The following is a 16208-nucleotide window of genomic DNA, read 5'->3' as shown; positions in this document are numbered from 1 at the left end:
TCAACATAGGCAGAGCTGTCATAGCCACACTATTCCAGCATTTGGGAAACAACACACGGGAGCCTTACTTTGGTCTGGAGAAGCTGCAGCCTTTATTCACCGACAAACTGTAACCTACACTGTACATTTATTGCCAGATTGACAACTTCACTACTTACCTTTTCCTCTGTTCTTATTCACCGTCACACTCCGCCGCTCACTCTTGCTCAACCACACTCTCACAACGCACACGTGTGTCCCTGTGACTTGAAAAAGCAGCAGGGCTGACATAGTCTCACTCTCTCTCTTTTTCTCTCTATACTTAACTCTCTCACCCAGATGCGCTCTCATGTACCGAAATTTGGCACCGATTGATGTAATGTGAATCGGTATTCGGTAGTACCCACGTAATTTGGTACCCAACCAGGTACCCCTAATTGTTTAATTATGATGATGAAAGTTTATGTTCTGAATATGCTAATTCAAACTGTGCTTTATTAATTTTTAAGTAGGACTACTTTGCACAAGTTTCCACTGTGAAGCTGTATAATTGAGGGAGAAATGAACTAAATATAATTTTAAAAGTATGCCACTGTTGGCAGATATTCAGTATGTCAGAAACAATGTGTGAAATTACTCGTAATCCATAGCTCTTATTAACAGTTTTGATTAGAAACTAGTAGATATTTCAAAAGTTTGGCAGATAAAATTTAAAATATCTGTATACCTTGATGCCGCTAGGTTGGTAAGTGGAATATATATATTTTTTTAATTTGGGTGAACTGATCCTTTTAAAGTCAACACGTGTATCAACATTTGTCCTTTTCCAGGCACAGATATTTCAGTGGGTGAGGAGGTTGCGATTAAGTTGGAATGTGTGAAGACCAAACACCCCCAGCTCCACATCGAGAGCAAGATCTACAAGATGATGCAAGGAGGAGGTGACGTAGCAGCTCACATGCTGGAATCCTCATCTCTCATTGGACTTCTGTTCTCCATCTCAGCCCTAGTGTGCTCAGTTTCCATCTCTTCATCATCCTCCCCCCCCCCCTGTCCATAAGATTTATTTACTCCTCTTTTCATACATAGTCGCACGATCATTGATTTCTTGCCCCCACCATATGTGCTTTGTTGTAATCTTCCTCATTGATTCTCTCCTCTCCCTTCCACCCACCACGTCTTCCTCCTCCATTTAAATGTGATGCATACATGGCTTCAGCAGCTAGTGATCCACATGAGTCACCAAACAAAGCTGAGGGAAAGAGAGCAACATTGAATCAGCTCACAGCCTTAAATTTACTGTGATCCTGAATCCATACAACTGGAAATTACATTATCCTTAAAGCATGGGGTCACAAGCTATCCAACCTCCAGTCATTTGAGGGTAAATAGTGGATGTATCAGTAACTGAGGGTGAAACAGCGAAGACAATTTACCATGGTTTATTTTTTTCTCCCCAGTTGTTAATATTGGGTAAACTGTGTAGGAATTGTAGACAATTTTCTACATAATCCCCCTGTTTAAGGCGACCAAAATTAATTGGGCAAATTAATACAAATTTCAAATCATGATATAGAATATGTGAATGGAATGGTGGCTCGGTTGTTGGTACTGGCGCCTTACAGCGCAGCGTATTTGTCCCCTGCCACCCTGAATAGACAGCGGGACAGAAAATAGTAATAGCGCAGACTGCAAAGAATGTGCTATCACTGAAGTTACAACTCATACACATCATCAAATGCTTGGTATCTTCCCTGTTGATGCTACTACAGCCAGTTTCACTTCTTGCTTGTTTTAGGGGTTTTTTGCCTTTAGCCTGATCTTCATGTGAAACACATTATCAGGAGCTGTTCCCTAGACTACATTTTTAGGTTTTTACCATTGTAATTGTGTTTACTCCCATGTTTTTGCAGTGGGAATTCCAACAATAAAGTGGTGTGGAGCAGAAGGTGACTACAATGTGATGGTGATGGAGCTGCTGGGGCCCAGCCTGGAGGATCTCTTCAACTTTTGTTCCCGCAAATTCAGCCTCAAGACAGTCCTGCTACTTGCTGATCAGATGGTGAGACTGCCTGCTCACTTCACACACACACATTCTTTACCTTCTGACTACTGCTCGCACGCATCCCCTTTTTTTGGATTGTATCACTTTCTACCACTAATCCAGAGCAGTGTTTATATCGGCACGTTACTGAGACACAGTGCATTCAGAAAGTATTCAGACCCCTTCACTTTTTTCACATTTTGTTATGTTGCAGCCTTATGCTAAAATCGTTTAAATTATTTTTTCCCTCATCAAGCTACACTCAATACCCAATAATGACAAAGCGAAAACATGGGTTTTAGAATTTTTGCCAAATTTATGGGGGGGAACTGAAATATCACATTGACATAAGTATTCAGACCCTTTGCTATGACACTTAGGTGCCCCCCATTTCTCTTGATCATCTTTGTGATGTTTCTACACCTTGATTGTCTTGATCAAGTCCACTTGTGGTAAATTCAGTTGATTTATTTGGAAAGGCACACACTTGTCTATGTAAGGTCTCACAGCTGACAATGCATGTCAGAGCAAAAACCAAGCCATGAGGTAGAAGGAACTGCCTGCAGAGCTCAGAGACAGGACTGTGTCGAGGCACAGATCGGGGGAAGACTACAAAAAATGTTCTGTTGCATTGAAGGTTCCCAAGACAACAGTGGCCTCCATAATTATTAAATGGAAGAAGTTTGGAACAACCAGGAAACTTCCTAGAGCTGGCCACGCAGCCAAACTGAGCAATTGGGGGAGAAAGGCCTTGGTAAGAGAAATGACCAAGAACACTGGTCACTCTGGCTAAACTCCAGAGATCCTGTGTGGAGATGGGAGGGACTTCCAAAAAATATAATATACACTATAATACAGGTAAGATAAATTAAGTACCAAGTGGGTATAAGTATAAAATGCAAGTATAAAATTAAAATAAGTGTAAAGCACTTAAAAGGACTCAGACTGTGAGAAACAATATTCTCTGGTCTGATGAAACCAAGATTGAACTGTTTGGCCTCAGTTCTAAGCGTAATGTCTGGAGGAAATCATCACCTGTGCTGAGGCTGAGACTGGTGGGACAGAAATATCCTTAATGAAAACCTGGTCCAGAGCGCTCAGGACCTCAGACTGGGCCGCAGGTTTGCCATCCAACAGGACATTGACCCTAAGCACACAGCCAAGAACATATCTGGAGAGCCCTGAAAATGGCTGTCCACCGACGGCCCTGTCCAATTTGACAGAGCTTGAGAGGTTCCGCAGAGATGAATGGCAGAAAATCATCGAATCCAGGTGTGCAAAGGTTGGCCTGTCATGCCCAAGAAGACTCGAGGCTGTAATCACTGCCAAAGGTGCTTCAACAAAGTACTGAGTTAAGGGTCTGATTGCGTATGTCGTAGGCCTGGGCGATAAACAATAGCAAAATGTACCGGCGATAAACACAATAGCAATACGAAAATTGTTCAATAGGCTGTTCGATAGTTTCACTTACGTAAAAGCAAACCGCCATGAAAGCACATAACGAATACGCCGGCTCATGAACAGCCTATCATATCCCTTGATTATGGAGCGTATTACGAGTGACATGCAAACAGCCAATCATTTAACGGGTGTTGTTGGGTTGCACCATCGACATGTGACAACAACAATAACAGAAACAGTGTGCAGTGAGAAAGTGAGTGTTCTCTTTATACATCCCTGGTACAGACGGTGAGGAAATTGTTGTTAAAATTAGCTCAGTTAGCTGTGCAGTTAACTTAGCAGTTCTAGCACAGGCCCTTTGGACAGCCGAGAGGAGGAGGTTTTCAGGACCGGGGCATGGGGGGGACAGCGGGGAATGCTGACGGGTGCCGGAATGGACACCCGAACCACAGCGGGCAGCCACCCAGTGAACATGGCCGGACGGCGACAGACGGAGGCCACATTGACGACAGGGAATACAGTACTGAGGTGATTCACAGCGGCTCCGACCAGGACTCTGACTCCAGGGACGACGAAGACACAGTAAGGAGAGGCGTCAAGTGGGAGAGGAGCAAGAGAGAAGTCGGGCATGAGAGAGGCAGCAACCGCTGTAGAGCTAGAATATTTTTCACATCTAACTCTGTGAATTAAGGATTTATTTCCACCAAACCAAGTTGGTGGTCATTGGAACAGTGGAAAGACTAAGACAGTTTTGGTGAGTTATTTTACAATGAGTTAACAAGGCAATTAAGCTGGTCTTAGTTCGGTAAAAGAGAGAATCTTGAATTCAGAAGGTGTTTTTTAATATTTTAAACTCTTAAGTCTTAAATTCTTTCACATTGCACTTTTAAAAATAGGTCATTAAAAATGATCAATTATCAATATCGACTGAAATGAAACATTTTATTGTGATAGATATATATATTGCCCAGCCCAATGTCAGTGTGATATTTAAGTTTTTTCTTTTTAATAAATTTGCATATATTTCTTAAATCTTGTTTTTGCTCTGTCATTATTGGGTATTGAGTGTAGATTGATGAGGGGAAAATGAATTTAATTGATTTTTAGCATAAGGCTCAACATAACAAAATGTGAAAAAAGCGAAGGGGTCTGAATACTTTATCAATGCAATTTATTTGCAGTTCATGTGCTATTAGAATGTTTAGATCATTTTCTTTTTCAATTTTGCAAAGAAAATTGTGCCTTTTTAACTTTTTTTTAACAGCTCTTTTTTTTTCTTGTCGTTATCTAAATAATCAAACATTTAACACTGTTTATGAAAACCAAACAATTGAAACAAAGTTGATAATTCTGAATTCAAACATAAAGGGAAATAAATACTTCATAGAATATGTGGAGAAATTAACAAGAATTTGATAGACCACTGGTTTGTTCTGATTAACATCATGGTCATCTAGTTTAGTCAGTAAACTCTAATCTAACCCTAAACCCCCAAAATGTGACTTAACTGTGGTTTATAGAATGAGCTGTCAGAGGTGAGTGGGTGGCTGTTAAGACAGTGCTTGGCAAATGCCCTCATATTAATATGGTGTAGTGACCTAATTTGTCTGTTATTTTGTTCCTTTCCACTACAGATCAGTCGCATTGAATACATTCACTCCAAGAACTTTATCCACAGAGATGTGAAGCCTGATAACTTCCTGATGGGACTGGGCAAAAAGGGCAACCTGGTCTACATTATCGACTTTGGCCTGGCTAAAAAATATCGTGATGCTCGCACACACCAGCACATCCCCTACCGTGAGAACAAGAACCTGACTGGCACTGCACGCTACGCCTCAATCAACACACATCTGGGGATTGGTAAAAAAATATATATATACTGCATTTCTTAGAAAAAATACAACTTCAAATTGTTTGAGTGCAGTAATGACCCTTTCTCTTCTTCTTCTCTTCATCCTTCTCCTTGTCTGTTGTCTCCCTCTACAGAGCAGTCAAGACGCGATGACCTGGAGTCCTTGGGCTATGTTCTCATGTATTTTAATCTGGGCTCACTGCCTTGGCAAGGCCTTAAGGCTGCTACCAAGAGGCAGAAGTATGAACGGATCAGTGAGAAGAAAATGTCCACCCCCATTGAGGTGCTTTGCAAGGGATACCCATGTGAGTCTCAACTTTAAATTAAAATTATTCTAAAATTATTTCATAATTCCATATTGACCAATATTAATCAACAACAGTCAGTCACTACCATCAGCTGAGAAACGTTTTCTCCCGCTTTGTCACAGCTGAGTTTGCGACCTACCTGAATTTTTGTCGCTCCCTGCGCTTCGATGACAAGCCAGACTACTCATACCTACGGCAGCTCTTCAGGAACCTGTTCCACAGACAGGGCTTCTCTTATGACTATGTATTTGACTGGAACATGCTGAAGTTTGTGAGTACTAATCATAATGTCTGAACTGTTTGGGGTTGAAACAAAAGCTACAGTATACAGTGTTGTGAAAAAGTGTTTGCCCCCTTCCGGATTTCTTATTTTTTTGCATGTTTGTCACACTTAAATGTGTCAGATCAAACAAATTTAAATATTAGTCAAAGATAACACAAGTAAACACAAAATGCAGTTTTTAAATGAAGGTTGTTATTATTAAGGGAAAACAAAATCCAAACCTACATGGCCCTGTGTGAAATAGTGATTGCCCCCTAAACCTAATAACTGCTTGGGCCACCCTTAGCAGCAACAACTGCAATCAAGCGTTTGCGATAACTTGCAAGGAGTCTTTTACAGCGCTGTGGAGGAATTTTGGCCCACTCATCTTTGCAGAATTGTTGTAATTCAGCCACATTGGAGGGTTTTCAAGCATGAACTGCCTTTTTAAGGTCATGCCACAGCATCTCAATAGGATTCAGGATTCAGGTCAGGACTTTGTCTAGGCCACTCCAAAGTCTTCATTTTGTTCTTCTTCAGCCATACAGAGGTGGACTTGCTGGTGTGTTTTGGATCATTGTCCTGCTGCAGAACCCAAGTTCGCTTCAGCTTGAGGTCACGAACAGATGGCCGGACATTCTCCTTCAGGAGTTTTTGGTTGACAGCAGAATTCATGGTTCCATTTATCATAGCAAGTCTTCCAGGTCCTGAAGCAGCAAAACAGCCCCAGACCATCATACTACCACCACCATATTTTACTGTTGGTATGATGTTCTTTTTCTGAAATGCGGTGTTACTTTTACACCAAATGTAAAGGGACACACACCTTCCAAAAAGTTCAGCTTTTGCTTTAAGTGTGACAAACATGCAAAAAAATAAGAAATCAGGAAGGGGGCAAACACTTTTTCACACCACTGTATATAGTTATAAGTGGTGTAGATACCTACCTTGATTCGAATTTGGGAAGGAATTTGTGTTGATACCTTGGTATTTTAATTCAGATTAGCAAAAGATAAAACTGATATTTTTAGATGTAAATTATGTTGGCGTTTTTTGCATGTGATAATTGTCATGTTGTATTCCTGTCATATTAATTTTCCCTCAGGGTCTTGTTGGGTTTTCTTTTAGTCATGCTAGCAACATGGCTCTAGGGATGGCAATGTCGGTCGGTCCACCACTTTGGTCCACACTGAAATATCTTAAAAAACTATTTTATGAATTGCCATGAAATTTTGTAACGGCATTCATGGTCCCAAGAGAATGAATCCTACTGACTGTAGTGATCCCCTGATTTTTCCTCTAGCACCACCAGCAGGTTGACATTTTTGGCTTTTACTGAAATATCTCAACTATAGGATGGATTACCATGAAATTTGTTATATATATATATTCATGTTGCCCAGAATATGACTCCCTACTTTCCTTGGTGATCCTCTGACTTTTCCTGTGGTGCTAGCAGGTGGTCCTGGTGGTACCAATCCTGTTTTTGTTGATTGTTTGTTATTGTTGTACACAGGGAGCCAACCGTGCAGCAGAGGAAGCAGAGAGAGAACGCCGGGACCGGGAGGACAGGCTGAGGCATGGCAGGAACCCAGGGGCCAGAGGAATACCTGCCGCATCAGGACGACCACGAGGAACCCAGGACGGAGCCCCGCCCACCCCGCTAACACCCACCTCACACACAGGTCAGTTCACTCCTGCCTTAGCACCTCTAGACTCAGGACACTACATCTGAGTAGGTGTGGCAAAACCATCAGTGTAGTGTGAAGTGTTATTGATTTTAAGATTTCAAGACTAGAATTAAATGGTTTACAATATGTGCTCTGTTTTGACTGTCAGTAATAAAATTGTGGAAAGAAGTTATATGTAGGGCGTTTAGTCTTTCATGATGGCAGTATTGGCATTACACAAACTCAGGCACTTGAATCAAAAATGTGCAAACAGTGGCTGGGCTTATTTGTGTGGAATCTCATGCAAATAGGGAAGTATTCATGAATTCTATCATCACACCATTCCCTCAAAAGTAGATGATGCTGATGGTGTTCTTTGTTTTTGGTCTCTGATCTCCAGCGAATACATCCCCTCGACAAGTGTCTGGTATGGAGCGTGAACGAAAGGTCAGCATGCGACTGCACCGCGGGGCTCCTGTCAACGTGTCATCCTCAGATCTAACAGGACGGCAGGACACTTCCCGCATGTCCACCTCACAGGTACAAAACACCCCTGAGACACATCTCTGTTCTTATTTATTTATTTTTCCACCAGCCAAGACTTACAGGCCAAGGGGGCGGCCTTGCAGTAATACATAGACATGATTTTAGCTGTTCCTCCGTCTTGTTTGGCTGCTTCTACTTTGAGTCTTAGTTTTATTTTAAAGAACAAACTGTCCATTTTATGTGTTTTAATCTACCGACCCCCTAAACTTGCTTCCGGTTTTATTCAGGAATTTTCAGACCTGTCATTATGCTACAATATGTTTTTATTCTTGGTGATTTTAATATCCATGTTTGTTGCCCTTCTTTCTACTCGTTTACTTCGGATTTTATCAAACTTTTTAGATTTTTTTAATTTGACTCAATATGTGAAGCAGCCCAGCCATGACAGAGGCCACACACTTGACCTTGTGCTCTCCCATGATTTCTGTGTGTATGATGTGGACTTGATTGATTTTGCCATCTCTGATCACAACGCAGTGCTCTTCCAGGTTCCACTCCCCTCTCCTGACCCCAAACCCACCACACTGATGCTTTTAACAGCTCTTACACAAACATTTTAGATTATGTGGCTCCAGTCAGATGTAAAAAGCTGAAACCTTCTTCTCTGCCATGGTTAAGTGAAGAATTGAGGAGCTTAAAGAGACAATGCAGGAAGGCAGAGTGGAGTTGGAAAAAAGATAAACTCAGTGCCTTCCTTGTTTCTCAAAGACCTATTCAATCAATCAATCAAACTTTATTTATATAGCACCTTTCATACAGGTTAGTGCAGTTCAAAGTGCTTCACATGTGACTGACACCACAATAGTAAGATAGTAGTGTAGACCGTAACAGAGTTAAATAAAATTGATTAAAAGACAGAACAAAGATAAAAAATGATGACAATGAGAAAAAGATTAAAAGCTATAATAATAATAATAATAATAATAATAATAATAATAATAATAATAATAATAATAATAAAATATTGATAAAAGCTAGACTGAAAACTGGATAAAATATTTAAAAAACAAAATACAAACAAACAATTGATAAGAGCGATAAAAACAATTAATTAAAGAACAGATAAAATAAAATGTTTACAACAAAAATACAATAAACCAGTCTTAATCAAAAGCCAGGCTGAAGAGGTAGGTTTTAAGTTTTCGTTTAAAAATTTCAACACTTCCACTGATAATGTCCACTTAGTGTAAAATCAAAGAAGCCAGGAACACCTATTTTTCAGACCTGATTGCTAGACAGGGTCACAATCCCAGAATCCTTTTTAAAACTACAAATTCTATCATTGGTCCCCTGCCTAGTTAGCCAGTTGAATCCACTCCAGAGAAATGTGAACTTCTTAATTACTTTTATAATTAAATAGTGGAGATTCGGCAGCACTTCAAGAGCTTGATGTTGACTCATGTCCACCTTTAACGTTAACCCACTTCAATAAAATCGATCTGTCAACCCTGGAACACACTATTAGACTTTTAAAATCATCCAAAATCCTGCCCTTCACACTGCATTCACTCTTTTTTAAAGCTATATTTCAGATGGTTGGTCCAGATATTTTAGCTATTAACTGCTCTCTGTGTAATGGAATTTTCCCCTCCAATTTAAACATGCCACTGTTTACCCCCTTCTAAAGAAGCCCTCTCTAGAATTTCAATCTTGTTTCCACTCCCTACACAGCACTGAGACTGCTCTGGTCAAGGGCACCAATGACCTGCTGCTTGCAGCTGACACTGGCTTGTACCCATTTTAATTCTCATTGACCTCAGCTCAGCCTTTGACACAGTGGACCATGAGATCTTAATCAACAATCTGAAGACCTTTGTTGGCATCAGTGATGTAGCTCTGGATTGGTTAATCTCCTATCTGTCGAACAGGTCCTTCTCTGTAGTGCTTGGAGATGCCTCCTCTATTTTGTGGCATCCCCCATGGATCTATTTTGAGTCCCCTCTTGTTTCCCATATACATGTTACCCATGGGCCAAATCATGCATAGTTATGACATTGATTTCCATTGCTACGTGGATGACACCCAATTGTATGTCCCGATAAAGCCTGGAATTGCCTCCAATTGAATGACTCCAAATCAGAGGTAATTATAACTACCTCCTGTGGCCCCAGTACTAGGACCATTAATAATCTCTCCTCTAGTCTGGGTGTCTTAACTAATAATGTTCGAAAAGAGGCCCTCAACCTAGGTGAAATTTTTTGTGACTAAATTGGTGCACTCCTGCTTTGCTCAACTGAGACAGCTAACCAAGATCAGGTTATTCCTTTCCTCTGCAGACTTAGAAAAGGTCATCAATACTTTTATCGCTTCCAGACTTGACTATTGCACTGCACTTTATTCTGGTATCAGCAGGCGAAAAATCCAAAGACTGCAGCTGATGCAAAACACTGCTGCCAGGCTTTTAACACGTACTAAGAGAAGCAACCACATTACACCGATTCTAGCTGCCCTTCACTGGTTACCTGTGAGTTTTAGAATTGATTTTAAGTTTTTACTACTTGTTTTTAAAGACTTTAATGGTCTGGCTCCTGCCTATATCTGTGATTTGCTCACCCCCTATGAGCCTGATTGCTGCTTGAGATCTTCCAGCAGGGCCCTACTAATGGTTCTAAAATCTCGACTTGTCACTAAAGGTGACCAGGCTTTTGCTGTCCGGGCCCCTCAGCTGTGGAACTCCCTGCCTGGAGATCTCAAGCAGGCAAACACAGTATCCTCCTATAAATCTCTTCTCACTTTTATCGAATGGCTTTTTCTTAATCTGATGGTATTTGTTGCAGTTATTTAAATTATTTTATCATGTTTATATCTTAAGTTCTGGATCTTATTTGCTTTTATTATGTTTTTATTGTAAAGCACTTTGTAACTTTGTTTTTGAAAGGTGCTATATAAATAAAGGTGTTATTATTATTATTATTATTATTATCATTATTATTATAGTGTCTCCTAACCCACTAGCATGGGCAGAAAGAAAGAAACTATACTTAACATAGGTAATTCCACCTCACCCCAGGCTATGCTTGAAGTAGAAGCCCTCTTCTGAAAAAGCAGGAGGAAGCTGTGCTTTAAGCTTTATAATAACCAGTAGCAGGTAGAATTACATTGAAAAGTTCATTAAACTTTCTCTTCATGGAAGTCTGTATCTTGCTATTTCATAAAATCATTAGACATTAGTCTCTGATTACTGGAGAGTGATGCTCATGGAGTTATTGTCTACATGATTTACATAAGACTGATGTGTAGTCACACAGGTCTCAGATCCAGAGCAACAGAAGAAAGTCTCAATACTCATCTGTTACAACACACCAGCCTCATGTTTCTTCTAGAGAGAAGTGCTGCTATTCAGCCAGTTTTCTCCAGTTGTGTGGTTGGTGCAGGATTTGTCTTCTGACTTGACATATTGGGCCTTCTCTCTCCCTTCCCCCAACCTCAGAATAGCATTCCCTACGAGCATCACGCCAAGTAGACGCTCGCCACGTCCTTGTGTGACGGAGGCAACACTGGGTGAGTCCCGTCCCTAAAGCACCAGGGATGCATGAGTCTAAACTCCAGTTCTATACTGGGCTGCCTCAGAGTCTTGTGTTGAGTCCTGGTTCCAGCATGTTTCTCTTCCAGCCTAGTGTCTGCCATTTTAAAATCTCTAAATAGAAAAGGGGCACAACAAGAAAACATATGGTAGGCATGAGATTAGATCAGCAGCATCAACAGGTTCATGTCAATACAAAAGTAGCTCTACCTGGAATCGGGGGAGCAGCACAGCAGATACTCAGTCATTCACCAGTGAGCTGGACACCCAGTTTGTGAATGAGACTTAGTTTGAATGGCCAGTTAATGATGTCATATTGCACAATACCATCACAGCCATTAGGTAGTACATCTAACTGGCTGTTGATGACATCATAGCTGCACTGTACCAGCCTAAGTCTCATTTCAGAGAATTAATGCTGTAAATTGTACAAGGAACCCTCTAACCTTGTGCATTATTAATTAATTAATATTAATGTTTACATTAAGAATTGACCCTGCAGCGTTACTGTCAACAGTCACAGGTCAGATGATCCAAGCTACATTGTAAATAGACAGCAGTGATCCGCCGTGGCCATGCCTCTTTAAACCATTTCCACTCAGTGTTTCCCCTACCATTATATTATAAATATATAGATATTAAGAAATAAACTTGACATTAAAGGTTGAAATAATGTCCCTTAATCATGTATAGTTCAAGTCTTGCATTTCTAAATATTGTGGTGTTATTTCTGCGTTAAAAGAAAAAAAAAGATAACATTAGATTGTTAGAAAGATTAGACATAGATTATTTGTAAATGACTGTTTGCTCAGTCATTCAGTGGTCAGTCAGGTGAAAGACGGATTTTCACTCGCTTCACAAAACCTCCATGATACACGTAAGTTAGCATAATATGTTGTAGAATTTTAGTGTTATTTACGCTTTAATGCTGCGTATTATATATGTATCGACAGTACTTCCTTCGTCTTAAGTTCGGAGCATCTATGTGCTGTGTTTAGCTCAGAGAAAGAGTTCATCAAGCAAGCAGTACAACACGTGAAAGCAGCCAAATCTGTAAAGTTTCCCCAAGTATTGAAGTATTGCACGCTTGGTACACCTTCCGATTCGCGAAGCCCAACTCGCTGCACTTTGCGGCCGGAGAAAGCTTCCTAATCCGGGAGAGGAGCAACAAACACTGGTGGCTGGGGTCCCGCTGCAGCTCGGGGGAAAGCAGCTACATCCCAGCCTCATACATCGAAAAAATACAGGTAAACACCACTTTCTGACCTGGGTGGGAGTTTTTTCCCTCTTTTTAGCCACCTAGCTAATGTTAATCTACTTGTCATAGAAACAAAACCCACACATAGCGTTTTTTTTCTCTCACCACTCTCAACACTTCGCCCCATGGCTGCGTTATATGGACACAAGCTCTAACGGGGGTTAAAGCTTCACACATCCACGGGAAAAGGCATATATTAAAATATAAAAGATCAATCTCGCGATTTTATTAATCGATCGGATAATTCAAATGGAGATCTGTTTGAATCTTTTTTTTTTTGTAAACCCAGCCATATCAGATACTGGCTATCTTCAGTTCTCAGAGAACTGCACCGTCCTCCTCCGGAGTGAATGCATTGTAGTGCATCAGAGCCTAAGATTGTAATCACTCATTGCCTACCCAGGATTGACTTAATGCCCCTTTAATCAGCTCTGTGCCTGTGGCTTGTTGCTTGCACTGTTGATTTGATACCTGAGGCCACATCGATCAGATGGCAGGCCTACAGCTACAGCATCCAAAAAGAATTTACTTACCTACATCCACCCCTCCAGCCTTGCTTGGTGCAGTCCAATGTTATTGCACCTGCAGATTTCTACCTCCCTGGTTTTTCAAGGTTCAAGGTACATTTCTCATTCTACAATATATGGCTGCACAATGAATAACAGTTGTAGCCCCCTTCATGCTACACACACAGAACATATAAACAAATATTTGAAATTAGAATAGACTAAAAATAAAAATAAACAATATATACAGTTACTTATATGCATATATTATACTAAGGTAGTGGTATGGTAATGTGCAAAACCAGCATAACAGAAATTTCACACTAAACACATAAAATGAAGCTACATGTTTCAGCGTTCAGCTTTCTCATGGCTGTGGCTGAAAGAATGTCATCAGTTGGAGGGGAAAAGGTCAGTCTAAAATCATTCAAATCAGCCCATGTTCCTTGTCAATTTAGTACAAAATTCTCTGTGTTTGCACAGACTGTTTCTTTGCTGTGCCACAGAGGGATACGTCCTGGTAGTACTGTAGGTTTTGTTGGAACCAGGACAAAGATAACCAGTTGATTTGTCTAACTCAGACTGCTGAAGCCTCATATAGGCCTTTTCCACTAAAGGAACTTACCAACCCCTAGGTTAAGGTGTAGCCATCGTCACAGGTTCTGCTTTTGTATCCACTATGCTCCCCCTGCTTTGGGTGCGATTTCCTGAACCTGAATTTTAGCACTGCCCTGGAAGTGGTACTAAATCCAAGTTCCAGGTACTCTCATGGGGAATGAATGCAAAGCTTGTTTGCAACACCGCAAACACCACGATTAATAATGCAGGACATGTGTTTAGATAAGCAATACACAGAATTTTGTTTCACTACACAGAATGATTCAGAATATTAGATGTGTTTTTAGCTGCATTTGTCCATGTAAACTGTACATTGTTTGCACAGTATGGGGAGTGTTAGGGAGTACATTAAAATTTTTGTTACATTTCCCAGTAATTTTCAGGCAGCGTCAGTATTTTCAAAAACATGTAGCATTTGCAGTAGTGAGTAATGTTTTCCACTTAGTAACAGGCAGCACGACCAAACGCTGCATTGCTATATTTTCTCTTGAAGAAAAAAAAAGTTCCTTCACTTCCCTGTCTTCTGATTCAGGAGTAACTCCAGTGGAGGATTCAAAGTTTCTTCAGTTCTAACCTTTGTTGTATTAGAACACCGACACTGAGCAGGCTTCTTTCAGAAAGCTCTTGCTTTCAAAGTTGGCTGGATTCCAACGGCTCGGGTAAAGCTGTGAGCTGTTCTCCTGGGGTCCACGTTGGCGGTGCGGCTTCTCTCGAGTCTGTGTGGCTTGTCGAATAAAATGTCTATGAAGAAGTTAGTGTAGCCAGCTAGGCTTGAGTAATTCTGTTGGCCAAAATTTTATAAAGGAAATAACGTGCTATAAAAATCACGAGGCTTAGTGGTTCAAAAATTCATAAAGTCAAAAAACAAACTCTTCAGTTAAATACTGAGGCACTCAAAGGGTTGTTTAGAAAAAGGTTCAATCGTGCGAGGACTATAGGTGAGAGAAAAAAGCTTAAAGAAAAAGTCTAAGAACACTAGGAAAAAAGAATGCAAAGATCTTGAACTCAAGGGGTTTGAGGGCCAGCCTAAGGTGAAAATCCCGGTCAAGCTCTTTTTGGCAACTAGCTGAAGAAGGTATTTTGGGCGTGGTGGAAGGTTTTTCGTGTTGAAACTATTCCTTTGTCCTAAGGGACACATGGAGTGGTAGTAAAATGGCGTCAAAATTCACATACTCTCAAAACATCACTATGGCCAACAACCCTGATCCAAAACATAAAAATAGCATTGGGATTATAAGAAAACATTCAGGGAAATGCATTTTAACCAGCATTTATTTTAGCAGATCATTCAACCGAGAATTCAGAGATTCTTATTTAAACTGTAAACACACAATTTTCAACGCTACTAAGAGGCGTAAGGTTAAAGGCATAATGAGTAGGATTTTCCTAAAAACAAAAAACAACAATATATAGACTCATACAAAATAATCCCTCTCTATCATCACTTATGACCCAGTAGAAGTGTGTGGTGGTTTCTGTATCTGCAGAGACCCTACACCTCTGCCTTTATTTTCTTATTATTTTGCTGTTTGGGATGTTTCTGGCACAGCGCTAAAACGAAGTGTGGAGATAGGTCTGGCTATCCGAGACTATGGATGTATAGAAAGCTGCAGGTCTGCGTCTGTTTGACTGAGGGCGGGGCTGAGCTACACAAACACGCAGAGCAGAGGCCAGTGGACAGGATGAAGCGTGGCTTCAGCTGCTTTCACACAAAATCCGGCAATATGGCTCCTTCCCACAGGGTTGTGCAGAGGTATGGCTGTGTTTATTTGTGCTTTAGAATGTAACCGCCGTGAAACAATAAGAAAATAACGTTTTATTTCTCTGATTCACTGCTTTGTTCTTGCTAAGGCTTCTCTCGCTCGCTCTCTCTGGGCCACAGGGGCCAACTTTGAATGGTGTCTTTACAAACAGCAACCGATAAATCCTAGTCATTCTGCCTTTAAACAATACAGTTTGCTTTATAGAATACAGTAATAATAGCTACAATATTGCCCAGATTTACCATGACGGTATTTATAGCTGTTCTGTCCTGTTGTCACTAGATGGTAATGTTGTTACATGGTAAACAAGAGGTCAATTCTGTTAATTACTAACTTGCTCATTTTATGTCGTACAAGAAGTTAGATTAAACCTCAAGACAACGTTTTCTGATTAATGTTAGCTGGGTTACTAATTGGTTAAATAGCTAATTCAGATTAATTCAGGCTAGGGTTGGGAGATGTCTACCAAATTGGC

General features: G+C 40.6%; 1 protein-coding gene across 3 annotated transcripts in view; it reads left to right on the top strand.

The window, feature by feature from the left end:
• The window catches only part of csnk1db (casein kinase 1, delta b), a 30186-nt gene that overhangs the window by 10048 nt on the left and 3930 nt on the right, over positions 1–16208 (top strand). The window contains exons 2-9 of one of the 3 annotated variants that reach the window (XM_044177967.1): positions 810–920; positions 1893–2041; positions 5059–5287; positions 5414–5584; positions 5710–5858; positions 7366–7534; positions 7920–8059; positions 11501–11566. In XM_044177967.1, the coding sequence (XP_044033902.1) occupies positions 810–920; positions 1893–2041; positions 5059–5287; positions 5414–5584; positions 5710–5858; positions 7366–7534; positions 7920–8059; positions 11501–11551 (1169 nt within the window). In that variant the 3' untranslated portion in view covers positions 11552–11566. Of the gene's footprint in view, positions 1–809; positions 921–1892; positions 2042–5058; positions 5288–5413; positions 5585–5709; positions 5859–7365; positions 7535–7919; positions 8060–11495; positions 11567–16208 lie in introns of all 3 variants that reach the window. The other 2 variants (XM_044177968.1, XM_044177966.1) reach the window with 2 other exon arrangements.

Source organism: Siniperca chuatsi, linkage group LG20 (genome assembly GCF_020085105.1).
Source record: "Siniperca chuatsi isolate FFG_IHB_CAS linkage group LG20, ASM2008510v1, whole genome shotgun sequence".
Taxonomy (NCBI): Eukaryota; Metazoa; Chordata; class Actinopteri; order Centrarchiformes; family Sinipercidae; genus Siniperca; species Siniperca chuatsi.
The sequence above is the reverse complement of the archived record's forward strand: the minus strand, read 5'-3'. Positions and strand labels throughout refer to the sequence as shown.